Source organism: Copadichromis virginalis, linkage group LG12, assembly GCF_057382275.1.
Source record: "Copadichromis virginalis isolate Kocher_CV1m ecotype Utaka linkage group LG12, C_Virginalis_male_GT1.1, whole genome shotgun sequence".
Classification (NCBI taxonomy): domain Eukaryota; kingdom Metazoa; phylum Chordata; class Actinopteri; order Cichliformes; family Cichlidae; genus Copadichromis; species Copadichromis virginalis.
Window position 1 is genome coordinate 33,622,897 of NC_140629.1, and position 27,279 is coordinate 33,650,175.

The window sequence follows — 27,279 nt, forward strand, 5'->3', positions numbered from 1 at the left end:
CCCTGGAGAACAAGGCACGCATCAGTTCCCAAGCCGACTAGGTCTCGGTATTGATAGCCCCAAGATGAAACTGCTTCCCAATTAAACTCACTCATGTGTTTAAAAAAACAACAAAACGTGAACTAATACCGTCCCTTTTTTGACAGACCCACACGGGCCACAGGGAGGTAAATCGCAATTTCACCCAGTGCACTTTTTTCTTTCTCTTTTCTTGTCTAGTTTTACTCAGAGGCTTGCGGTGAATAATTGACTTTTGGCATCGGTTAACAAACAGTAAGCCTGACTGCAAGAAGCAAGTTTCACAGGACAGAAACAAAGATGCCCTGAACAAAATTTGTAATGTGTATTAATGATGTAATTAAAGCCGCAATGACTGACGAAAAAATTGCCTCTTTGTAAAAGCCGTTTTCACTGCATTAAATATGCGTAACTCTTCCCCTGCTAAAACGCATTCCAACTTTCTCACACACATTTTTCAACATGTCTCAAAGTGACTAAAAATGAAAACACATATTTCTTTTTGTTGGAATAATTTGATAGTGACACAGCTTCCAAACATAAGTTATTATAATCAGCTGTCATCTCAGACCCAACCCTTGTGAGAAATTACTCAAATTAGTTTAACTTTGTTTATACAGCAGTGATGAATTCACAGAGTTCAACGAAATATGAAATAAATACTGTGTCATCTACAAATATTTGTGTAAGGAATGATTACATTGATTTTTTTTTTCTGAAGACATTGAAGAACTTGTTACTAAAATCTATGACTATAATGTCATAGAGAGGCCATCCAATACATAACAAAAACGCATTTTTAATCAATGTAAAGAAGCCTCTGGTAGTAGAAGTTTGAAATAACCTGTATAATAACAGACTGTCAGTGCAGTTTTCTTTCTTTTAAATTAAATATACTGTAAACATAATTAACCCATTTACCATCTGCAGAAAATGTGTCACTCAGAAATCTGTCCATGTATGTAGTCATGTCAAAAAGAAAATCTTCACAGAACTCTATGTAGTCCTGCTAAAAACTACATACACTCATAAGAATTCATGGGGTAGGCAGCATGTGTGACCATCTCTATTAAAGCAGACATTTTAGCAAAATGTTAACACAGCATTACAATCTTCTGAGGAATAGAGGTCCCAGAAAATCCATCCTAGTGTCTGACCAAGCAATGTTCAGAAAAACTGCAAAACTCTACAAAACTCTACAGGTTGCAGTTAGCATGTTAACTGTTCACATCATGATGGCATATTAAAAAAAGACTGACCGATTGCTTGTCTGGAAGTGATGCCAAGCATCTCTAACAGAATGACTTAGGTTTGCAAAGTGGCATCTGAAACCATAAAACCTCTGGAACAATGTACTTGGACAGATGAGCGAAACGTGCATATGTCTGCCCATAACGCACAGATCCATGCATATCAGAAATCATACCTCATAACAACGGCCCAGCATGGAAGTGAAGGAGTTATGATTTTGGTGTTGTATTGCAGCCAATAATGAGCCAACCATGAACTTCTCTGTAGTCAAAGAGTCAAATATGAAGCCATGTGTCTGACAGCTAAAGCTGAAATTTGGTCATGCAACAGGACAATGATCCCCAGCAATAAACCTACAACAGAATGGCTGAAAGAAAAAAAATCAAGGCAATCAATGGCCAGACCTCAACCTGATTAAAATGCTTTGACAAGAACTTAAGAGAATTATGCATAAAAAAAATTACAATTACAATGAATGTAAAGGAAAAACTACACAATAATGTGGGGGACTGATAAAGTCATACAGAAAACAATTGTTTCATCTTATTGCTGATAAAAGCTACTTAATCATGGAGTGTATTTAGTTCTCCAACAGGATTCCCAGACATTCATGACAAACCAATAGGTAAGCAGAAACCTGAAAAGGTGCCCCTGGCATCAAATGGCTGGACTATGGAGAGCACCTGCTTCAGTGCTCAGTGGGCATGAAATTGAACAGAATAGTAGTGACACAGGGTATCATCATGCATCCGTTTATTTTGCCAGAGTGTTTTTTGCGTGCTTCCATGATTTTGTAACTGTGAGCAATGTTCCCCTGTGACAATGTGCCAGGGCACTGGTGTTTTGTTTTTTGTTTCTGTGAATTTTCCGCTTTTGACCAGCTTGTTGATGAATACAAATAATCCAGGACTTGGCAATGGAAGCTTCAGGAATTTAAAAATACAAAGTTCTGTGAGTTGTATTGTGAGTAATATTGGGTTGTACCGAGTGACCCACTGCCAGGTTCACAACGCTCTAGGAGGTTTAATGCAATTAAAAGTTTCACTGTTTTGAGACATAATTCATTTCCCAACAATAGTCTTTCAACATTCTAATGCAAAAATTAGAGAAAATCTATAGTATAGTTAGAAAATATATGAGCTACTGGGTGATACAATTTCAGCAAATCCTTAACTTCATGCTTCGTTTTACATTTCAAATATCAGTGGCTTATCCAATTTCTGTGGTCTTTTATGTCTATCCAGAATTAATAGCCCAGAGGACCCCTCTATAAATGAGCGACCTTATTAATAAAACAACAGTGCTGCTCCAGTACTCAGGAACTGAGATGGCACTCAAATCTCACTCTTAAGAAACCTTGGAAGACTGTAAATATGAGCCAAGGGGGGTTAACCATTTTCCTAACATGCTTTCATCACCTTTATTAAAGCTGCATTTGGCTTTTTTCCCTTTTTTGGAAGCTGTACTGGAATATTGCCACGCCAATAATAACAGTATTCCACTGAAATTATAACCCATTTTCTAAAACCCTAATCCCTCAAAGAAATTGTCCAAACCTAGCTCAGTAACTAGCCACTGTAGCAAAGCACAGCAGGTTTCTGGGGTTTTCTTTAATGTATTTGGGGAATTTTACACTTTCAGAACTTCTATTTTACCCAAACTGTAAAAAATTTAACCCGTACTCAAAACAGCCTTTTTCTTTATTACACTAAAAGCAAAAATATAGTTTTGAATTGAATATATATAACAACCTTCTTAAATTGCCATATTCATTTTTTTTTTTATTGGTCATGTTCTTTAATTTTATATCATTAATTGCACTCCTTTGTAACAGTTATTTAAATTATTCCACGTTCTGCAATACTTTCATACTGGTAGACCAAGCTGCCAGTACCTTAATGTACATTAATTAGCCAATTTATTAGGTCAGCCTAATGACCTTCTTGTTAACACAGATATCTCATCAGCCAGTAACATGACAGGAACTCAATGCATTTAGCCATGCAGACATGACAAAGATGGCCTGCTGAAGTTCAAACTGACACTGAGCATCAGAATGGGTGGAAAGTGGGATTTAAGTGACTTTGAACATGGCATGGTTGCTGGCGCCAGACAAGCTGATCTGACTATTTCAGGGAATCCTGATCTACTGGGATTTTCGCAAACTACCACCTGTACTGTTTATAGAGAATGATCTAAGAAACAGACAATATACAGTGAGCAGCAGTTCTCTGAATGAAAATGCTTTATTGATGTCAGAAATAAAAGGAGAATAGACTGACTCCTTCAAGCTGACAGTAAGGCAACATTAACTCAAATTACCACTTGTTATAACCAAGATATACAGAAGAACATCTTTGAATGCAGAAATACACATCCTATCAGCTCAGAACAGGAAACTAAGGCTACACTTTGCATAGGTTCACAGAGAAGACTAGGAAAATGTTGTCTGTTCTGTTGAGTCTGTGTTTTTGTTGTAATATTCAGATGGTAGGGTCAGAATTTAGCAGTGTGAGGGATATTTTCTTGGCATACTTTGGACCCAATACTACCAGTTGAGCATTGCTGCTGAGCATGAGGGTCTCTTTATGACCAGATCATCTCAGACCCTTGAGTGTGACAGTGGGCTCTCATTGTGCTCAAGTGGTTTACACAACCAGTAGATCTCAGTTCAATAGAAACCCTTTGGGATATGGTGGAACACGAGATTTGCATCATGGATATGCAGCTGACAGATCTCCAACAACTGTGTGATGCTGTCATATCAATATGGAACAAAATATCTGAGGAATATTTCCAGCACCTTGAAGCGATACCATGAAGAATTACAGACGTTCTGACGGCAGAAAGGTGTCCAACCCAGGACTGGCGAGGTGTATATTCTCTATAACACTTTTGCAGTTGAGACTGCAAAAGTGTTTACCGGTCAATTCTGGCTATGGTTTTATATAGAAACCACACAGACTGAGTAATGAGGTGTCATCTATGCAAATCAGTGATGTCTGTAGAAAGCAAAGAAGTGACAAGCCTGAAAATGTTACACTCTCTGACAAGTAGGTCACGAAACCACAACCTATAACGTGGTGGAGGGGGGGCATGATTCACATCACAGACAAAGGGAAGAGAAAAGCTGAAAAAAGGGACATATTGACAGTAGCTGCTGAGTCAAGTAATGGCTACGAGGGGACAGTCTAATTATAACACTGTAGACAGGCTCATGCTACTTCACAATGCATGTTTTTGTTGTGGCGAAGTGAGTCATATGACAATTTTTAGTGGCATTTTTTCTTTGAGGTCTTTGTCTAATTTGCTGTTTTGGTGGCCGCAGAGAATTGGGCAGCAATGTGGAGAAAAAGAACAGCAGAAAAGAAGAAAACTCACAGGAATATGGAGATGACAAGTCTGAAGGACGAGAAAGATTTCATGCACAAGTATAGATTTTAGACAGAAAGGGAAATGCATAAAGCAGAATTGAAATGTGATGTTTGACTGCCAGCCTAAAAACAAGGGCTCAGTAGGAGCACTTCCAGAGCTGACAGTGTTTTGAGTTATGTTTCTTTTGTTGTTAAGAAACAGAGAAATATGAACATCAAGAGAGAAGAACCCTGTGCCAAGTGTGTGAACGTCTTACACTCAACGAGGGATATTGGGATGTCTGCCACAAGGGTGTTAGAAGGCTAGCAGCTTGGAGAGACAGAGTGAGGCACATGAATGAGCAATGCAACTCGCATAACTCCAGTGCAACACAGCCTTCTGCGCTGCATTCTGCCCCAATCCCTGCTCGTTACATAACACCATATTACATCCAAATTCCCCAGAGTACAAATGAACCAAAATTGGCATACTTGGATTCAATAACACTTTCTTATTTTTCCATTTTGATTTCATACCAAAATAGAAATCAGTCCTGAAAGGATTGGGCTGGCATTTTTATTTATTTATTTTATTTCAAAGACTCCATGGTAAAAGACAAAATGTTAGCTTGTTTCTCCTCTATGCTGCTTGTACCCCAAAAGCCACAAATTCCTTCTGAAACGCATCATTTAAACATGTCAAATAAAAATTTAATAAATACAATATACTTTAGACTTTTATAATACACTCTCTTTGTAAGGCATTGTATATATAAATATAACAGGATTCCCATCCATGTTGTCAACCTATTATTAGATGGCCGACCGAACACAGCAGCCCCGGCTGTAGGTTTAATCAAATTCAGCTTTTTAATGTGTGACTTCTAAAGTAGAACTTGCCCTACATTCTAAGAAACATCCACTACACCATGTCTGAATGCAAGATTTATATTGCTGTCCTTTAAAGACTGGTGGGAAAAATCAAGGTATAGCAACATAACAGCTGGTACAGTCACTTGTGTAGAAACTCAATTCCAGAAATGTTAGGACTAAATGAACTAAATTATTGCAAATCTCATAAATCAATACTTTATTCAAAGCAAGACATAGAAAACAGAAACTGAGAAAATGTGGTATTTTATGAAAAATATGAGCTTATTTGGAATTTGATGGCAGCAACATGTCTAAAGCAAGTTGGGACAGGGCCATGTTTAGCATCAACTCTTCTGTTAAAAAGAGTCCATAAAAATCTGGAAATGAGTTTATGTACTTTTGGGAGAGAATAATTGTCCATTGTTCTTGTCTGGTGTAGGATTGTAGCTATTCAGCAATTAAGGGCCATCTTTATTTTATTTTTTATATCATCATGTGCCAAATATTTTCAGCTAGTGAAAGATTTGGGCTGCAGGCAGGCCAGTTCAGCACCCGGACTCCTTACCCTGACAAGTCAAGTTGCTATAATAGATTCAGTATGATGTTTATCATTTTCTTCTCCTGAAAAATACAAAATGTAAAGGAGCATATGTTGCTCTAAATCTGTACAGTATATATCTTCTAGCACTGATGGAGTCTTTCCAGATGTGCCATCTTTCAATTGCATAGAAACTAACAAACAAACATACCATCAGAAGTGAAGACTTTTGAGGTAAATAGTGATAATAAGCCAGATGTTTGCTCCCCTCTTTGTCTGGAGGTTGTACTGTCTATGTTATCCAAATAATAATTTAAATGTTTAAGATTGACTGAGGAACAGTTTTATACGCTTCAGTCTATTTTAAATGATCGTTGGTCCAGAGAAGGCAGCAGTGTTTTTATATCATGTTCAATCTGGTTTCTTATTTGCATGATTTGGTTTAATGTGCATTCGTAGATGGCAAGGTGAACTGTCTTTCTGGTGTGTTCCTGAGCCCATGCAGTGATTTCAATCATGCCTGTTTTAATGCAGTTCTGCTTGAGGGCCCAAAATTAATGATCCTGTATTGATTTTAGGTCGTATCCCTCGCACACAGAGATTTCTCCAGATTCCTAGTCTTTTGATGGTTTTATGTACTGTGAGTGATGATATATTCAAAATCTTCCCAATTTTGCATTTAGGAAAAATTTTCTGACACTGTTACACAATTAGCTGTTTACTATGAACGCTTTAAACTGAGGTATACATGAACAATTTACAGTCTTTTAAGCATATTTAGGTTGTGTTGGGAAAAAAGGAAATTTGTCAAGTCCTCTATTTAGCTGCTGTGCAACCTTTCAAATGCAGAGCACAACATTAGTTGTCTGTCAGCCAAACAACAAAACACAACAATAGAGCATCCCTCCTGGTCAAATCTAGCACCAACAAAAGAGGCGACAATTGGCGACCGTGAGTCTGCCTAACTGTAAAAGGTGCCTCACTGCAACTTAATCATGACACTTTTTTTGGCACAAAAAGTAGCTGCATTCACACACACACACGTGTGTGTGTGTGCGCATTGACCTTTTCATTTCAAATATCCTAAACTGCACTTTCATTTGTAGAGCGAGTACAATGGATACCTGCAAACAAATGCATCTGAAAATCTACCATTTCAGACTCCTAAGATCCATTTGCTTTTACTCCAAGAATTTAGATTTAGGTGTTTATAATTTTTGAACAATTCTTAACAGATTTTCATTTGTGACTATCTGCTTATATTTTATGTGAATAGCCATGCTTCCAGTAACAAACTAATATTTTTTTACTAGGTTTTAGCTAACTTTATGAAATACCACGAGATTTTTAAAAATTTTTAAAAACAAGGGGGAAAAAAGTTACTAGAAAGAAATTGAATTAAAAATGTTGTTACTGTAGGAAAGCTCCTGAAATAGCTTACGTCTGAGGGTCAGACTGTTACTGATGAGATACAAGGTGAGGTGACACGCTTTGAAAAACCAAGTACACAGTGAAATCAAAAAAAGGCCTTAAGCAGGAAAACAAAAACCTGTTCTCCCAGAGCACAACTAATGCATGCTCTGCAACACCATAGCAACCAGGTAGAAGTGGGTCAGACAAACAGGTCAAGATAGATGAACAAGTGACATGTGGTTTCTCTTTTACAACCTAATTAATACCTCCAATACTTGTCTGGACGCCCACCCCACCTCTTTTGGCTAGTTTGTGGGTTTAAAATCAGACTGACAAACCAAACAAGCCACTAGTGGCTAATCTGAGCAGTAGATGAAAGGCGAAAGAAGAAACAAATTGCGAGATGTACTGAACAGCATCTTGGGGTATGTACACAAATGATTCGTTTTTGGAACTGGTGAAAGAAATAATACAATTTGTGTTCTATTTAGCCTCTAATATTTACAAATTCTTTATTTCTTATAAATAATATGCATCCATAGTTGGTCGGCCCTCCCTGAGTCTGGTTCTGCTGGAGGTTTCTTCCAGTTAAAAGGGAGTTCTTCCTTCCCACTGTCATCACAGGGGCGTCATCTGATTGTTGGGGTTTTCTCTGTATTATTGTAGGGTCTTGGCCTTACAATATAAAATGCCTTGAGACTGGTGTTGTTGTGATTTGGCACTAAAAGAAAAATAAATTGACTTGACTTGTTATAGACTCATTAATAGTCTTGCTGCTTAGATATTCTTTACAGGCAGACACTCTTTTACTTTATGCTCGAGTGCAGAGGGAAGTGTTGAGCATGGACTGATTATGATGTCCACTGACACTCACAGAAGCACTGGAGCGGACATGGAAAGCAGATTTATTTAAAAAAAAAAAAAGATAACTGATAAAGCAAGAAAAGAGAGTGGATACCTCTTAGTTTGATTTATCTATATCATGATGAGAGAGACAAGCAAATATTCATAGTATAGATTAGAATGGGCAGAGACAACTAAAACAGAGTTTATCATTATCTTTCAGTCAGAAGGAAATTTATTCGTAGCTTTTCATCAAGTAGTCTAGAAATGTAAAAACAGGTAGACAGCAGCACTTCATGAGTCTAACAAGTTGATATGTTGAAAAGGGAGAATTTATTTATTTATTTCTTCAGCCTAAAATACCAAACTCATTTCCATTCCTGCTAACTGCAGGAAACATAATGAACCCAATCATGGCGATTTTCCACAGGTATTTCACTGACATCTGCATCCTGGAATGAAAGAAGATACTAATTTGGCTGGAAGGACCGAGAAGAATTTTTTGATTCTATGGGTGTGTGTGAGTAAGTGTGTGTTTGTCAGAGTGTGGGTGCATGGCTGTGAGAAATACACAAACTCCAGCAAGTGATGAAGCAAGGCGAAGCTTCCAAGTCTTTTATATCCTATACAACCCTCGCTGCTACCATACAGAGTGCCCAGGGACTGGAAAAATTTAATCACGCTAAACATATGTGTAAGGCGAGGTGATGCACTATCAACTGAATACATGCATGAGGAAAATCTGAAAAGAATAATGTCAAGAAGATTCATACTCAACATCTAGTAAATAAGACAGGACCAGTCAGGCTGCTGCACATCACCCCCACATGCTGAGGCACAGTGAGGAAGCATTTCATACAGAAAAACTCAATGGAACGTCCTCAATTTGGCAAAAGACGCTGAAAAATAAATGTTTTACTCAAATATGTCAATATATACTGCAGATGTACAGTATATGTGTGGATATTTAAATTATGTTTCAAAGTGTGGTTATTCCGTTCATAAATCACAACTCTAATGCACTGACATGACTTCTAAAACCCACTTAGAAAAAAAGCCTTATTGAGATTCCTGTGTAGGCAAAGTTTACACCCACATCAGACCGAGATTATTTTTTTTTAAAATCTCTACACTATTCACAAAACATTTATTTGTTTTTATTGTAATATTAAGAGTATTTTCTTAACTGTGATGGAGTCACTTACAATTCGTTTATTGACACACCAGAGCCGAAAACCAGTACTATCAGGCATTTTCATATGCTTGGAGCACACAAGCATAACTTGGCACCAAATTCAGTCATCCAAGCTAAATAACAGAAATATGATATTTTTAGACCTACAAAACCCTTCCTTTGGCTTATTACCACACAACCAACTGGAAGGCTTTGATTTGCAGAGCTTGAACATTAAAATATAGTCATGGAATTCCGCATTTTCTAAATAGTTAGAGATGACTCACCAAAACAAAGTTTCTCAGACATATCTGAGACAGGCATGATAACAGTCAATTTCACATCTAACAGCCAAAGGGCCCCTTTTGCATAGGTCTTGCATGGTCTGCTTGTGTGCACTCTCTCAAGGAACTTTAGCTTCCTCCCAAAGACAAGCATGGGTTAGATTAACTGGCAATTCTAAATTAGCCATAAGTATAAATGTGAGCAAGATTGGTTGTTTATGTCTTTGTATTAGCTCTGCGACGGACTGGGCACCAACACCAGGAATGCTTGCTGCCTCTGTCTTAACATCATAACATTTCTCAGTTTAAACACCTTCTGTCCTGTTTTCGGTCACTTCTGTGGTGAGAATATGCAGCTAAAAGTACTCGATTAGGTCTGGATCATCTACACAATTAAAATTGGCAGAAACCGGCTCTGATGCCAACTTATGAAGTTGATAAATGAGTGTTTTTATGGCGAGGACTGGTATGCTTAGACAGTTGTCTAAGCTTACCAAGACAGCTAACATAAAAGCTCAAGTAAAAAAATCGCTCAGGAAGAAATAGATTTGTCACCTGATTTAAATATACTGCTGGATTTGTCCATAACAATATAAAGGGAAAAGACTAAAGGATTTCATAGCTGGCATATATTAGGACAGGTATGGGTGGGAAGAGATTAGCAAATGGGAGTAGATTTGAGGAAGCAGTTGATAAGCCCACAGGATGTAGCAAGCCCCACCATAGCTGGTGCAGATAAAACACACAATGGATGGTTTAGTTTGTGGAGCTCAAAATGTCACTGGAGGACACGGCAGATGAGACGTGAAAGAAAATGTTTCAGGTTGGGATAAGCTGGTCACTGAAAGTTTGCTAAAATGTTGATGGTAGTAATAACCTAACAATTCCTGAAACTGTTAAATATGAGGATTAATAATATATTAATATGAGATTTTTACAAGTATCTTTGGCAATAACATAAACTGGAACTAAAACTGAGGAATCCATAAACACATTTTCTGGACAATGAGCCTCTTGTTGTTCTCTTGCTTGTTTCCATGATAAAGAGCCACTGATCAGCAGGATTATTTCACACATCAATATTCTAGAGGCGTTTTCTGCTTTTGTGCATTTCCTATTTTAGTACGGATCCTATGCACAGTTTTATAAATGAAACCATATTCTCTATTTTTCTGATGCCTATGCATTTGAATTAGGAAGCTACATAACAACAGTACCTATTTGGTTTTTTACCTAAGCTACATGCAACATCATTTAGTAAAATAAAATAAATGAAAGGCATTTTTGATTACTTAATTTGTACATGCTTGAAAAAAGGGTTGAGCTATATGTATTAAACATCTTAAGAGTTCTTGTGAGTTTTCTACTAAATCTTTTGTGTTTGGTACATGAAAATAATCAGTGCATCTACCCGCAAAGTAATTTAACGGTTCAATTCAAAATTTAATTAGGCACTGGCAGTTAACGTTTATTACATGGCTATATCCTTACATTTACATCGTAAATTGTAAAAGTATAATAAAGATATTTTAATGGTTATAGTAGCAGCCAGTAAAACTGCTACTGCATCATACATTTGATCCATGAATTGGTTCCCTAAATGCAGGCTATCCCTGGATTATGTGAGAAGGGTTTTCCCTTTCTATTGTTTGTGCTTGTGCTAAATTCAAGCACTTGGCAGATTCAGTGCAGTGCTCGTCAGCTTCCCCAGCCCTGTGGTAAACTGCAAACCTTTTCCAATATGCTGCAAGTTGTGTATTTGTGTACTCACATCGCTGTGTGCAGGTGTGACATTAACTGTGATCCTCTGAGAATGGATAAATGACAAAAGATGTGATCCTCCCCATCCCCACCCCTTTTCACTCTCCCTCAGAGACATGTTGAGGGGGAGGCAGCAATGAAGAAGAATCTGTGTATCTGTCAGTTTGTCTGATAGCCCTGCACACTCTCCACCCTTGTCCCTCTGCAGGGGCTAAGCTCCTGAAGACACTGCTTAAAGTGTCACAACACTTACAAACCAAAGGTAGCCATACTTCAGTTGCAGACCAGAGGAGGCATGGTTATGGAGAAGCCCCTTGAACTCAGTGAAAGTCATTCTGACTGAGAGACACAAAGCCACAAGCAGAAACATACATTTAAGGGTTAATGCGGTGACACACAACACACAGAGGCATGAAAATGACTGCAGGGGCCATGCATCACATGGCGCTCTCCCACACACCCATAGGCATACAAACACACATACGCAAGCACCTTGTCACTCAAGGAAGCAAAGTATGTGATCTGGCACAGGATGGAGGGCGCTTACATAACACTTGATTTTTTAAAGGTGTAATTGAATGTCTTTTTGGGTTAAGTGAAAATCATCTGGGTGCACCAGCCATATCAAAGCTGACATTCATCAAAGTCTGCCATAATAAGAAAAAGTCGTTTGATGTGAAAAGAAATTCACAACACACACAAAAATCATACCTGATATACTTTTATTTGATATGCAAAACTTACAAATCTCATGTTTTTATGAAAATGTATGGATACGTAAAATAGATACTGTAACTTCACCCACAGTTTCATTAAATACTGCTTATTATCCTTGCTAAATGCAGTCAGAAGGTAGGTGTATATATATATGTATGTATGTATGTATATATATATATATATATATATATCACATTATAATTCTCCAGAATAAATTGCTTTCAGTGGGAAAGAACACATTAATTCAAAAAGACACATTAATTCAAAATAGATGCTAATTTATGTTTTTAAAAAAGTGGTTGTGGTCACAAAAAAGTAAAAACAAAAAAAACAAAAAACAGAAAATACAATAAAAAAGCTGAGATGGATCTCAGATGTGACAAAAGCTCACATCTAAGGTATTACACTTCCTTGATCCAGTTTAAATTCCAAGAACCACCTAGTAAAAATGACCATTTCCTCATTTTCAAGAGTATAACACAGTGCACCCGGTGCATTATGTAAGGACACAATAACTATATGCGCAAGGCAGCTAGAGATATGTAGCGTGACATCTCTATGTATACAATACATATATGTAGGTATTAAGGCCTCATGATTAACACATGGACATGCTTTCTGAGACAAACACTGCTCACACAACACAGCTAAGGCAAATTCCTGGTTATAAAGATACATTTTAGTGTTGAGAAAAAGAAACCACAAACAATAAAATTAAAATGGCTCCCTAAATGACCAGTATTTAATGGTCAAACATTCAATTTCAACGGCGGAATCCATTGGGATTATCAGTAAAGTTGACTATAACAAATGGTCAGTGTTGAAGCAGCGGGAAGTTTAAGATCAGTTGTTGTTTACAACACTAAATATTAAACATTTGCTTCAAAGTGGGATCGATATGTAATCATCACCTCTCTTGCTCAGATCTGTTCACGTTAATTTCTTCTTGAATTGTGAAACAGCTCTGCAATCGGACAATACAGAGCTGGGCAAGATATAATAACCAATTTAAGCACCACAAATAGAACCACATCAGACTCAGAGTCGAAAAGGAACAGTGCAGTTTCACTCCCTTTTTCACTGTCAATGCTTATTCTCTGACAATAACAAATCCCACACACAAGTTCACTTCAAAACATTCCTGGAGCTTGTGCTGTATGAAACACACTCTCACTGTAAACAAGCACTCATTTTAAGAATGAATTTAAGATTTAGTGCAGGAACAGGCATGCATTCTTGTTTGTGCATACGCAAGGCACGAAGATTTGGTGCAGATTAAGGCAGTGGGCATTTTTTTGTTTTGTCTTTTTGTCCACAGTGTTTTTTAGGAGGAAGAAAACCATAAAGCCTTGCAGGGTGATCTGTCTTTTCAACTGACCAGGAGTGCATATAGAAGAGGTTCTTGGCAGTTGTTCATCCTCATCTCTGCAGCTCTGTTGTTTAAAGTTCCTCAAAGAAGGCAACCCTGGACTTGGTGCTCTGTAGTGTAAGCTGTGTAAGAATCAATAACAAAGGTGTGGTGAGGTTTTATATGAGGGGTAAAAATAAACACAAGAGGAGGAGTATTCTGGCAAGCAATCAAAATAAGTAAAAAGACAGAAATCTTTATTGGAGATTCTGATCATGAAAGTCATCGCCTGGCCTTTCCCTTAGCCTTTTTGCCTGATCTAATCCTTCTGTCTATTCCCAATACACACAGTGTGTGCAAGACCCTGACTTTCAACCAAGACACCATAAAAAGAGTGCAGCGTGCAGATGGTCAGCATGCTTATACATACTGACACAATAAGAAATGTGATTTGACAAAAAATTGGTTAGCAGGTAGCTGTAATTCTGAATGTACACACATGCATGTGTAATCCAATTATTTCTCTGATGAAGCACTTTTAATTAGACACTAGAAAAGCCAAACACATAATCTGACTTGTTTCCCTTGACTAATCAAAAGACTAAATGATCACAAGAAGAGGATAATTGGAGATTCTTTGGCGTGTTTACTGCAAATATACCCCGAAGGTTATTCTGATTGTAATGAATCTCTGATGGTGTAAAGGCATGCAATGTTGTTGATACACCCTACATAGATTATAATATCCAGAAACTGAAAGAAAATCTGCCTCTATTAAGGTTTACAACTCAATCAGGGTACAACACAACTTTGCAGGTTTTCCAGCTCTCTGCTACAGACAATCAAACAGATGAGGAGAGAAGTGGGAGATCAATGCCAGTCAGAGAAAAAACTGTTAATTGTCTTTCTCTCCAGGTTTAAATGAGCTGGTGATGGATTAATTCGGGTCACTGGCTGTGCTTTAACCATTCAGGTGAAGCTAACCGTTGACTTATCTAATACTGCATAAGACCGCACCAAGGCAAATTGGCTGGGCAAACTAGTTTCTCTTTTTAACATCTGCAGGGCAAAGGGAATTAAACCGACTGCCAAAGTCAATATTACACGGGGGATGAAGGAGGACAGTTCAGGAAATCCAGTTTTTTCTGGGGAATGTGCTGATTGAGGGACTTAAGCAAATCCAAACAGATAATGTGTGGGAAGGGATGGATTAGCAGTGTTATGTTTACTGATCACCTTCTAGTGTCCCTGCTGACAGAAAGCCTGAGCTATATTTGTGTGTGTTAAAGTCTGACCGCATGCTTATCTGTATCTAACTCTCGAGCATTTTTCTCCACACTGGTCACAAACTCCACTTTAGAAAGAGCAAAAACCCTTTCCTCGATGTTCCAGGTATTAGTGCTATGAAAGACACAGCAGCAAGATATTTCCAGAAAAGAAATGCTTTTGTACAATAGCTAACCTCCTTTGTCTGCCACTTCATACGGTCTGAATGGACTGCCACATATAGCATAAAAAAAGCACTGCCTCTCTTAAACTTCACACAGAATCTCTAAAGCTCTTGTATTGAGACTTATTTACAGAGAATGAGCTCTCTGTAAGCCCTGGTGCTAACAAAACAGAAACTGTGGCCTGGATGAAGTGCAAAGGCACTGTGCCGTGTCAAAGGAACGTTCATTAATCATCCAAAGGGGGAGAGTGAGTCTGGGAGGAGAAAACTTTGCCCGGGGTTGCAGCTGGTCCTGATGCTTTGGGCTCAGTGATCTGTGCTTCGTTCCACATTCCCTCTGCTCTTCTTTTCCCACCGTCTCCTCCTCACCCCAACCACCCCCTGGTCACTAACTTCACAGTGCATTCTTGGAACTTATCCATGACTCAGCCTCCTTCAAACTCCTCTTCCTTTTTAGTGCGCCCCCCGCCTTCCCTAAACTTCTCACCTCTTTTAGCAAAGCCGACTTAGCTTCCTCACTCTTGATTTCTTTTCCCTTCCCCCTGCAATGCCACGAGGCCTGGCCCCTTCCCTCACTAACAAGATAAATGCCAATGCCTCTGGTTCAATTAAAGCAACACTTTTAACTCAGCTCCTTTTCCACTTGCATGTCAGAGGTGCCCCCATCAATCCAAATGACTAATCACCAAGCAAAAATCAATTAGTGCTCCCCCTAACAAGCGTATTTTACACTCAGAGACAAAACGAAGGAGGGTGGGCTCTTTTGTTACACAATGTGCTGTGAACAACCCAAATTTTTATTTGATACTTTTATTTAAATTAGAGAGATACTGGAGTGGTAGGATAAAGGAGAACAAGTCTAATCTGCCAGTTCATCAGAGGACAGCGGAAATATAATCTTTTTATAACAATGCTGCTGACTTTGACCAATCAATTATGAAATATCCCACAGGCCAAGAGCCTGTCACATCTACTGTTTTTATATCATTACTAAACCAGAGACTGGGTGAGATGAAATCGCTAATACTAATGGAGTTGCTATAAGATGAATGCAAACGCACAGATTTTCACAAAGACTGTACCTAAAAGATGGACACAAGTAGGCTACTGTGGCGTCACCTGTTGTTCCAACGTGAAGCCTTGAGCTGACCTCTTTATCTGGTGCATTTTTTGTCTTTGGAACCAGATGTGTCACAGCAACAGGTATATATGATTTGGAAATACATCGCACTGCATGCTCATGGCTGCCTGTCAATCACAAACATAACCCCTGTAGCTTACCCTGCTTTAACCTTCTTTTTGACTCAAATGAGCACCATAATTTACAAAATGGCTCAATAAGACTTGAGTGACTGAGACCATAAATTCATGAATACTTGTTTTTGCACATATAGTCGTTGCCCTGCTACTAGAAACAACAGCTTTATTTTTTTAGACCTGGTTGCTAAGTCCATCTTTTATATACAGTTGTTGTCGCTACAATAGGAGGGGGCCATCCAGGAAGTATTCAGAGTTTATTTAAACTTCATAATACTGTAAATGTGGCTCATGTAAGCTCATTGGATAGCAGTTGAATGGCTTAAATAACTGTAAATGTAGTGATGTGTTTCTCACTTCATTAGATGTTTTAGTGCTCATTTATATTCATTAACCATGAGAAAAATATCCAATGCATTTGCTTCACTTCCAGAACCACTTTATGCTTCAAGATTTGCTGTTTTTAATTAAAATAATGATCACATGTACCTGGCATCAGTAGCAGTTTGCCTCCCCCTAAAACTAAAGTCAGATTAGCTTGAAATAGTAGTAGCTGCTGAGACAGCTTTACTCACACTTTCTTATCTCTTCTCCTCTGCAACTGCACTGCTAGTGCCCATGCACCCACTGACATCTTGAAATTTTACTTTCAAAATTCAGAAAGATGGTTTTTTTTGTCAGATGTGTGGGTGTTTATTTATGTAGTGTAATATCTGATTATTCGTTTTTCCAATATATAACCTCGAGGTAAACAGCAGAGGTAATCAGATTTCTGTTTTGGATCTGAAGGCCTATTGAAAACTATTTCTGTGTGAACACAAATATGGACAGACAAGCCAAGGTTACTGGGAAACATCTTATTTTTTAAGGACTGTGTATGTTTATGTGGCAGCTGAGCTGGGAGTTACCTTTTTAAAGTTACTGTGCTTGCTGGTCCCCTGTTCTGTGTTCTGATTGTGAATGATGTCTAGAGAAGTCTCCCTCTCTTTCAGCTTCAGACTTTCAATTTCCGTCTTCAGCTCATTCAGCTGTTCCTGCAGGTGCTTGCTCTTCTCCATGTACTCAACCCTATGCATGAACAAATTGCCAGTTGAGAAACAGCCATTATTTCCATGGTCATTAAAAATAAACACAGTGACAATAAGGTTAAATTAAGTCCAGAATTACACCATATGATTTCATATCAAATAGGCCAAAGGACACATTAAAAGTTTGGCTTTAAAAGCGGTATAACACTATAATATGACATCGTACAAAAAGACAGAATATGTGGATTCAAGTTTTGATATAAATTCTGTTTAACTAAAGATAAAGACAGAATGTCCTTTTCCATTTGAAAATGTACTGCCAGCAGTCTGTAGGAAGTAGCTAAAGCCTGCCACAGTGACATCTCGCGGTAATTAGCATATCCATGACATCACTGTGTCAGCTGTCCTTCTGTCCTTGCATATAATACCCAAGAAGGCTGTTTTCATCACATAATTTTCAGTTTCTGGTATCAGACAATAGAATGAGCATGAAACAGTGACTGTTGACCAAGTTGATGTTTTGATAAAATCCTTATTTTCCCACTGTGATGTAATCTGACAACATCGCTACGTAGATAAGCTAAAGGCAATAGCTAACCTTTGATTTCAGCTATATTCGCATTTAAAAATTATTATATCTTCAAAGATCTAGTACGTTTGCATGTGCAGCTCATTCTGCTGCCAAGTGATGAGCTGAATGTGCTGCTGGGAGAAAAAAGTGTGTAACTTTTTGGGCATTAAAAAATGGGCGCTTTGAAAAAAATCACTAAAAGAAGCTTAAAAAAGGTTATCTTATCTTATCTTATCTTATCTTATCTTATCTTATCTTATGTGCAAGTTCAATAAGGAAGATCTGTATTCCCACATTTGCCTGCATTCTTGGGAGTCTGTGCTGCTAGTCTATCCTGTCCATGACTTCCTCTTTCCCACACTTTCAAACTGAATTTTGTCATCATCGCTCATTTCTATCACCAATTTTTATTCTTCTTTCTTCCTGTCAGCCAATCAGCTTGTGTTCTGTGTGCTTTAAACCTCACTGCTCCTCTGTCATTCTAACTCTCCGACTCTCTTTCCTGCAACCCACGTCCTTCCCATCTCGGCTTCCACCTGCTTCATCTCTGCCACCATAAACATGTGGACTCCGGGGGGTCCTGTCCTACTTCCTACCATTGCCACACTCTGCTCTGCTATGTAGCTTCATTGAAGTCTAATAGTCAAATAGAAACTCAAACTCTCTTCTTCAATAAATCATGTTCAGTCATTTTAAATGATCTCTTCTTATTGTAATAAAGTTGGCAACAATGTGGAGAAATTTTAATCAAGTGGAGCTGGGTATGCGTGTGAATGCAGAGGGGGAAAATGAGCTGGAAAAATGTAATAAATAATTTTTATCACTTGCTACTTTAGCACACTATAGTAATGGTGAAACTGCTGAAAACACACACATCAGGCACAACAAACCAGACTTACTAGCAGTGTGTACCATTGTTAAAATGCTACTGTCTGTACTTACTAAAGAACTGAGATGTGTGGAAAGGAGAATTTTTGTGCATATGTATTTACATGAGTTTACTTTTCAGAATGCAACATTTGTGGAGCAACTTATTTAAATGAATTATGCATTACATGAATAAGATTTGCAACACATTGTTTCCTAGAAATTGTACATTTCTGTATTTCTGTTCCAATCAATAACACTGGTATTTTAATGAAACAGAGCAGAACTGAACTGAACTTAACATGTAATGTCAGAGGGAGGGAGGAGAACCCCCCGATACAAAAAGTATACATGCATGCGTGTTTACATTCTTCAGTGTTTTAGCTTTTAGACACATTTCTACACAGACATTGGAACACAAAAAAATCTCTGCATGGGTTTTGCAAAGTGGTTCACACACATCCTGACTTCATGTACATTCTCATTTTTTTCTCTTCTTCCTTCATTTTCTTTCTTTCTTTCTTTTTTTTTTTTACTTCTATCAGGGCAATTTAATACCATATTGAAATGTCTATCAAAACGCAGATATTAATGGGACCTGAGTTAGTGTGTAAGATTAAATTACTACGTACCCAGAGACCCACTATTCCTGCAGAAAAAATAAGAGCAGCACATGCATTTCTGCATGAGGCACATTAAAAGTATCTCCATTAATAAATCGATGACCTGTCATTTGACTGTAACAAATTTTTTGTGCTCTACACATCGTACAGGTCAGCTATTACACATAGGTTTCAGGTTTGTACAGTGGACAAGTTCATCATAATGCAGTTCTCTTCTGGATAAATCAGTTGCCTCTCACTGACCTGAATTGCTATTTTAGAGAGAAACACATTCGTAAAAACCTGAATTTACACTGTAATAATTTTTTTAGTACATTACTCTCACCCTGTTGTTCAAATATTTCACTTTTACATGTATACAAGTGTTTGTTTTTTTAATTATTATTTTAGCTACCAGAAATACTTAAATGAAAAACAACAAAAATCAATCAGCTATTTTACAGCATGTGTCTCTCAACTCCGCTGCAGTTTTCTGGTTTTGTGAAAAATTACCAGCTAGCTGCTGCCCTGCAATCCTACTCTTTGAAAAAAAAACAAACAACTAATTACCCAATTAGATGACAACTAAGACCCAGGTAATTTACCCAACCGTACAGTCAGGGTCACACTTGTCAAAATGTACTTTTTCCTGTCTGCAAACAGTGACCTACAAGAACTACTGAAATAAAATGGCCAAATACGGGCAGCAGAACAACTTCAGTTAATGCTGAGGGGTCAAATATTCACCAGAGCCCTGAATTAAAATGTGCATATTTAAAATGATGGTGCTCCTGGACCAATTTAAATCTTTCTCAAGCATATTCTGAGGTTATTCAAAAGCACTTAAAATATGTATTTCTTTTCAACTGATTAATTCCTTCCAATGACAACTGCAAATAGGTGGAGCCACACAACCAGAAAGTGAGAAGGTGCAGTTTTAAGTCAAAATAATAAGTAGGATCAGCACAGAATTGGCTACTTACTTCTCCTTCTCGATCTCCATGGATAGACGTTTCATGTCAGTATCTTTAAAGTCAAAACTGAGGTTTTCTCTACTGAAGCTGACATCTTGAGGCATGCTGTCAGGTGCCAGTCCTGGGGACTAGGATTGGAAAAAAAAAACAATGAGGTAGAGGTTTATGAAGTGACAGTAATCTTAAATTACAAATAGGGGAAAAAAGGCATTACTTTCAGACATAAAAATGATAGAAAGAGAAACAAAAGCGAGCAAGACAGAATAAAAATATGTGGTTTTTGCAGAGTGTATGAGCAACAATGTGTGAAAATATGACACAAGGACACAATAGTAACAGACAAAGTGAAGAAGGGCACATGAGCTGATAAAAATGTGCTTTTAGGGTTTGATTAAATTTTTTGAAATGCATATGTCACAACCTAATACACCAAAATGTAAATTGTGTAATGTGTAAGTGCACTAGTATGTCTTTATATATTTCTTTAGGATCCTCATTCATATTATATCAATCACCAGTATCTGTGTGTGTGTGTGTGTGTGTGTGTGTGTGTGTGTGTGTGTGTGTGTGTGTGTGTGTGTGTGTGCGCGCGCACAGGCTAATGAATGTGGAATGTGTGGGTTTTTAACATGCTGAAAGCCCTTGTGTAGGCTGCCTGATGTGGTGCCTGGTCTTTTGCAAGTATCTCCTGTTCTGTTTGGCTTTGTATGAAAACAATTGCATGTGTCAGTGTGTGAACATGTGTGTTTTAAGGAGTCCAGATAAAACTGGTAACCCTATATGCTCATGTCATATTTAAGACCCACAACACACAATTTTCCAGATGGGGATACATTATCATTCTGTGAAACTACACTGCATGTGCACCTGCACCACCATTTGTTGATGGTTTTCCACAGAAGATATTTTCTCTCTGTGTCACTTGTTATTTTTTATGGATAATCTTTTAGGAAATTATACATAAAGTATATCAAAGAACTATGGAGGAAACATAATCTTTAGAAATATAAATTACAAAAAAGTATATTACATTTAGAGTGATCTTTATAAACACAGAGATGCAATGAATGGTGTATTGGTTATTTTTAAGCAGACATTCCTTTAAATTCTCAATAATGTATGATTATGCTGCTTTTTTTGGTTTTGCATGCATGTAGGAAAAGTGTGTTGGGGTTTGTGACATCATTTTGTGCTTTAGGATGTCATGAAGGGCATATCTTTTATCTTTTCTGATCCTCTGTACACAGATCAAAAGGTAAAATGGTATAACTGATTCGGTAATATGAGAAAATATATGGTCATTTTACTTGATTATTGGCTTACTGATGTATTTCTGAAAACAGATTGTGAATAGTTTCAGCCTCCCTGTTTGATCGTGAACACTCATATCTGACCTTTTCAGATACTATGTACTGCATGAATTACGTTATCTACCTATGCGTTTGAAGAATATGTGAAGATCAAGCCTGTGTGTGTGCCTTGGGTCAGTTACCACATAGACAGCCTTGCTGGTAATCTCCAGCAGCTTGTTTTTTGCTCTGCGCTCAGAATCCCTGGCTTCCAGCAGGTCCTGTTTCAGCTGCTCAGCCTCCTTGGCCCTGAGGTATAAACAGACAGAGAGATTGATACTTTATTCTTTCGTTCACCTCCCAGTCCTTCCAAGGAAACAGAATTATCTAAACCAAATCCAAAAATTATCTTACATAATTGGTACATTGGTACTCAGTGAACCTGGAATGTCACTTTGTTATTACGTAGATGATTGATGTATGACCCCAGAAGACAATCATTCCCGACTCCATTATTTCACCATCGAGTATCCGCACAAAGATATAAAAGTGTTACATGCGAGAGATTACATTTCTTTTGATTGTGTTCCTGAACATTCAGCAGTTGTGGGGGAGCTACGTGCCTCGAGGGTTTGAGTGGACAGAGTCATTTACATGTTGAGTACCACAGGTTTAAATTTTCTCTGTTGCAGAAAAGTGCTCATCCAAAAATTCCAGTTACTGAGAAGTGGTTAATGGTATCCATTTGAAATGATTGCCTAATAAACTGTGAAGTAGAGGCTGTAAAGTGATATTCTTAGTATGTATATTGTTTTTGTATGGAAATGAATTGATCGGCATCTATTAAGTTTTATAAAACCACTCAGTCAAGTCCCACTCTCTTTATATCCATCTGACTGCTACCGAAATAAGAAAAGTCAAGAGCGCACGGTGTACTTGATTGATTTTATCTACTTCGGGAAGTTTAAAAAAGAAAATGTCAAAATTGCTTTGCAAGGAAGAGATAAACCCAGATCAAAAAATACACTTTTAGTATTGTAGAACTTACAAGTACTACGGTGTTATAAAAGAGACTCTTTGACAGGGACTACCACCATCACTTGGTATTGCTACTATCCGTTAACTAGCACAAATATTAGTGCTTCTAGTTCAGATGACGTGCCTCAGACCAAAGTAGTGCAACAGAGTGACTCAAGCTGCAGTGCAGAAAAAAATGCCTTTGAAATTAAAATTTTAAACAAGTTTTAAGTTCTTATTTTTTGATGTGCTCCTGGGCCACTCAGGACTTCATTGTTATTCCAACTAGAAATTTTAAAAAAGGATTTATGACTGTGAATGCAAATTAGTGTAGCCATGATCTTGATCATTTCTTTCCACAAACAGACAGGTATATGAAGACCTAACAAAGCACTCAAAACCGCCCTTTTGGTTGTTTCTGCGACACAACAGGTGCCTCAAGGAACACTGTTTACTGTTTACTATAATGACATATACACCATATGCACGTGCACACACACACACACACACACAACCACACACACACACACACACACACACACACACACACACAACCACAGACAAACAGGCTTGCAAAGTGACAACAATACAATCCTTGCTGTTGCAGCTGGCAATAAGGAAAAACATCTCTTGGGAGGTTAGTGAGATGTGGGAATAAGTTATTTATATCTGAAAATTATGTACTGTGTGCAAATGTCTGATGTGGATACAAAGAGAGAGGATTTGAGTGAAATGCTGCTTATTGAGCCAAAGCCACAAAGCTAAACAAATACACTGTATAGTCTCCACAGCAGGACACACTCTACATTTATCCACCCAGTCCTCCTTCTTCTTCTCCCCACCTCCTTTCGGACTCCTCGGCCATCTTGAGGGCTACCATCTTTGCCTCCAGCATCTTCTGTTCCATGAGTCGCCGCTCTTCCTGGCCACGGATGGCAGTCACTTTGATACGCTGCATCTCTGTCTCAGCCTCGGCGGCTTTCTGGGCCAGCAGCTTGGCCTCCTCCTCTGCGATCTGGGCCTTTTCAGCCAGCAGGTCCGCCGTCTGCTCCGAACGCAGCTGGAGAGAAGAAGGAAGCGCAGGACGAAAGGGCAAACACACACAGAGGACAAGATAAGTTAAAAACAGAGAGAAGATATGTCCAAGAAAAAACTGTAACGGGAGGTACATGCATGTACACTCGGAGGAAATTACCTGTAGATATTGTTGATGTTGAGAGAAAATTATTTTGTTTTAAATCTGGCATATACTGCATGTGTCACAGCCATCAACACAATGGTAAACTCCAGAACGATCGAACCAACTCAATCTTACCAGTGCCTCATTGGCCATGTGAGCTTCATCCTGCAGCTGAATTAGTCTCCTTTTCAATTCGTCCCTGGCTCTCTCCGCCTCCTCCCGCAGCTGTTTCTCCCTTTGCAGACGTTGTCTTTCTACCTGAATTATACATATATATATATTTAGCAGTGTGGTAAAACATAAGATTACATGGTGGGGGACAAATGGAAACGGGTAAGAAGACAGATTAAAAAAAAGATCTGTTAACATAAAGGTGGAAAGGTAACTGAAGTGGAAAAGATGATGCACAAAAAGACAATGTGACAAAGCTTTACTGAAAACACCAAAGCAGCAAAAACTATGTGATGACATGGTGTGACCACGCCATTTTTATTAGAGAGAAATCAGGTTCAAATTTGTGTTTGTATTTGACTAGAAATTTGGAAACAAGTTCAACCCATTCTTCTGTTTCTGTGCTTTTCTATTACCGGTACCTGTTTTCTTGCCCTCTCTTCTCTGGCCTGAGCCTTCATCTGCTGTACTTCAAGCGAGTCCACCCGCCGCCGGCGCATAAACAGGTCGTGGTTCCCAATGCATAGCTGGAGGATCTACATAACAGAAATGGTTTACAAAACTCTAATTTCCCACTAACTACTAGTATTTGTCTTTATGTTTTTCAGCCTACTCAAGTGTTTTGATGAAAAGCAGTACTTACTAATCATGGTCAAAACAACTTGAATCTCAGCTCAACTCACCAGCTTGTTGACTCTTAGCCGTGAAGAGTTGAACTTGAAAACGTTGGCTTTCTTATCCAGAGGTTTGATTGTAAACTAAACATTGAAGAAACAAGAAGATGTATTATCAAACATCAATAATAATTATGTATCGTCAAATGACAAAATAAAAAAAACACACCTGTTCTGTAAGACAGTTTCTTTGGAATCCATAGAAACACAACAGGGAATTGTTTTTTTTCTCCTATTTTAACTGATGTTTTTTATTGTAATGTATTATCAATTATAAACTTAGATAACGTAAGCTTAACATAATTCATTAAAAGATTGAAAACCGACACTGAACAGTGGTAGCTCTCACTCCTATACTCCCATGACTTCAATTACCTTCTCTTTTGTCCAAATAATATATATCAAGACGTTAAACTGCAGATTTCCCCACCTCTTTGTCGCTGTATGAGATATTGCGAATCTCATTCCAAGGAAAGGAGCACTTGGGTGTCAGCTTGTTGTCTGGCTCGTATATGTGCAGCCCCAGGGCATCTACTCCCAGGAGAAGATCTGTTCCCTTTTTATTCTGAAGCATATCAGCAGAATAAACAAAGCTTTTTTATTACCCAGCTGTTCAGGGCCACTGGCAAGCAGCTGTGAAACCACCCTTCCGGCCACCATTTATTTGTACCTGCATTAAACAGTAGTGGCTTTGTGATGCTCCTGCTTGCCAAAACCTTTTGCTAGATTTGTGATAAACAATGCCAATTGCTAGGTGTATATATGCAGTCTGTGTTTGTTAATCTGAAAAGGAATGCTTGAAAACTATTTACTTAAGTCGGGTTTTACTTTTTGTTGATACTTCAAAATGTCTTGGCTTTTAGTGAACACACTGATAAAGGCCATAGCCACCACCAGTGGATTACTTTGTGTTACAGGGTTGTTTTTGTGATGACTCACCTAGAAAATACAGAGCTAAATAGCACTATATTTAACCTAAAATATACCTATTTCTTAAAATATAACTAATAGAATCAAAAGGCAATCAGTTAAGTCAGGCTATTCTTTAATTAATAGCAACATGGTGAAACTGACACACCTCCAAATCCCTTATATCACCTGCTTTTGCGATGATGGAGCGAAGCAGCATTGACTCACCCTGATTAAAAAGTAATTCACGCCATACATGTCCAGGTCCTGAGCTATTTTTAAATACTCCATCTCAGCTTCATCCCTAGTTCAAAGACAGAAAGAGAGAAAACGATTGAGAGGGATCCAGAGGAAAGAGAAGAGAAAGACAGAGGGTGGGAGGAGAGGAGGTGCAGAAGTAGAGCGAAACAGGAGATCAGACCTTGTTTCTTCTGCTTTCGTGTGTGGCATCTGTCGTGTTTGTGTGATCTATAAAAACTCTGCCACGCAGCTCTTGCGAGGGTGAAAACATAACCACAGTGCTGACACAAAACACAACTATAATTCCCTAACAGGCTTAAGAGGTCATGCTTGATGGCAAACGAGACTTATTCCGATGCCTCCAAGACTCTAAATACTGCAGGAGAGAAAACAAATGCACAAAACTCTTCTCCCTTTCTTTCTACAGTGCTGTTAGCAAGTCAGGGTCAACTTAGCAAAAAAAAAAAAAAAAAAAGAACATTAGCATACTTTGATGGCTGAGCAAAAATTAGGACAGACTTAGCCCTAAACTTTTAATAGTGTGCTGCATGATATGGGTGGTTGGGAAATTGATGATTTAAGCTTCATCAAAGTTTTAACAGGAAAGAGAGAATTATGCCAAGTAAACAAATTTTAACTAGGTTGGACACTGAGGATCTGAAAAAATAATATGGGAGAGCTTGATTTATGGAAAAACATGTAGAAGCACATAACATGTCAATTGCTTTGATGTGTTTATGCACTAACTTCACGGCTGTACTGAGTTTTTAAAGAAATAGAAATACATGCCAAATCAACCAAAGCAATTGCTTTAGTGGGAGTTCCGGCTATAGCAAGGGTCTCCAGGACGACATCGTGCTGGGTGAGGACCACCAGCTTCCCTCCCACTGATTGGGTTGAGAGGGTTATTGATCAGTACCAGTGACTCAGTTATTACTTTTCCAAGTGCTGAGGTTTATGGCTTTTAGAAATCACTGTCCAGCATTGAACTCACCACCCACAGAGTTGTAAGACACTCCACATCCCTCACACTTGCTCCCTAATCATTTTCAGCTTAGCTCAGTTTAGCGGTGGAGCAAAGTGCAATGGCACAAAAATAGATTTTCATTCTCCTGTCATTTTAGGTTCACTACAGCAATTAGGGCAATGCAATACCTATATACAGTGCAGTATTTACTATTAAAATAGCTGCATTCATTTTGCTTCCTATGAATGTAGAGGGTGTTTAGCTACACTTAAATGATGTAAATTCATAAGTTAATGGACTTTTTAATATTAATATTAATAATAATTTTAATTTAATGGAATTTTTTAATAGTCCATCTAGTAATGCTGCTGAAATACAAAAAAACCTCAGTTCAGAGACAACTGCTATGAAATCCTTTTTGCATTTCAATGTAAGCCAAGTCCAGTTTTACATAAAACATTTCTTGCAGTATCAAGTTTTAGGCACATCCCGTGTGAACTCAAAACTTAA

General features: G+C 38.1%; 1 protein-coding gene across 3 annotated transcripts in view; it reads right to left on the minus strand.

The window, feature by feature from the left end:
* Positions 1–12,486: 12,486 nt before the first annotated feature.
* The window catches only part of nf2a (NF2, moesin-ezrin-radixin like (MERLIN) tumor suppressor a), a 29,302-nt gene continuing 14,509 nt past the window's right edge, over positions 12,487–27,279 (minus strand). For 2 of the 3 annotated variants that reach the window (XM_085476176.1, XM_085476175.1), the window contains 10 exons: positions 25,791–25,866; positions 25,084–25,218; positions 24,663–24,737; positions 24,402–24,515; positions 23,944–24,066; positions 23,471–23,688; positions 21,815–21,920; positions 20,332–20,450; positions 17,189–17,348; positions 13,598–13,716 (listed from right to left, as the gene is read on the minus strand). In XM_085476176.1, the coding sequence (XP_085332302.1) occupies positions 13,666–13,716; positions 17,189–17,348; positions 20,332–20,450; positions 21,815–21,920; positions 23,471–23,688; positions 23,944–24,066; positions 24,402–24,515; positions 24,663–24,737; positions 25,084–25,218; positions 25,791–25,866 (1,177 nt within the window). In that variant the 3' untranslated portion in view covers positions 13,598–13,665. Of the gene's footprint in view, positions 13,717–17,188; positions 17,349–20,331; positions 20,451–21,814; positions 21,921–23,470; positions 23,689–23,943; positions 24,067–24,401; positions 24,516–24,662; positions 24,738–25,083; positions 25,219–25,790; positions 25,867–27,279 lie in introns of all 3 variants that reach the window. The other variant, XM_085476177.1, reaches the window with a different exon arrangement.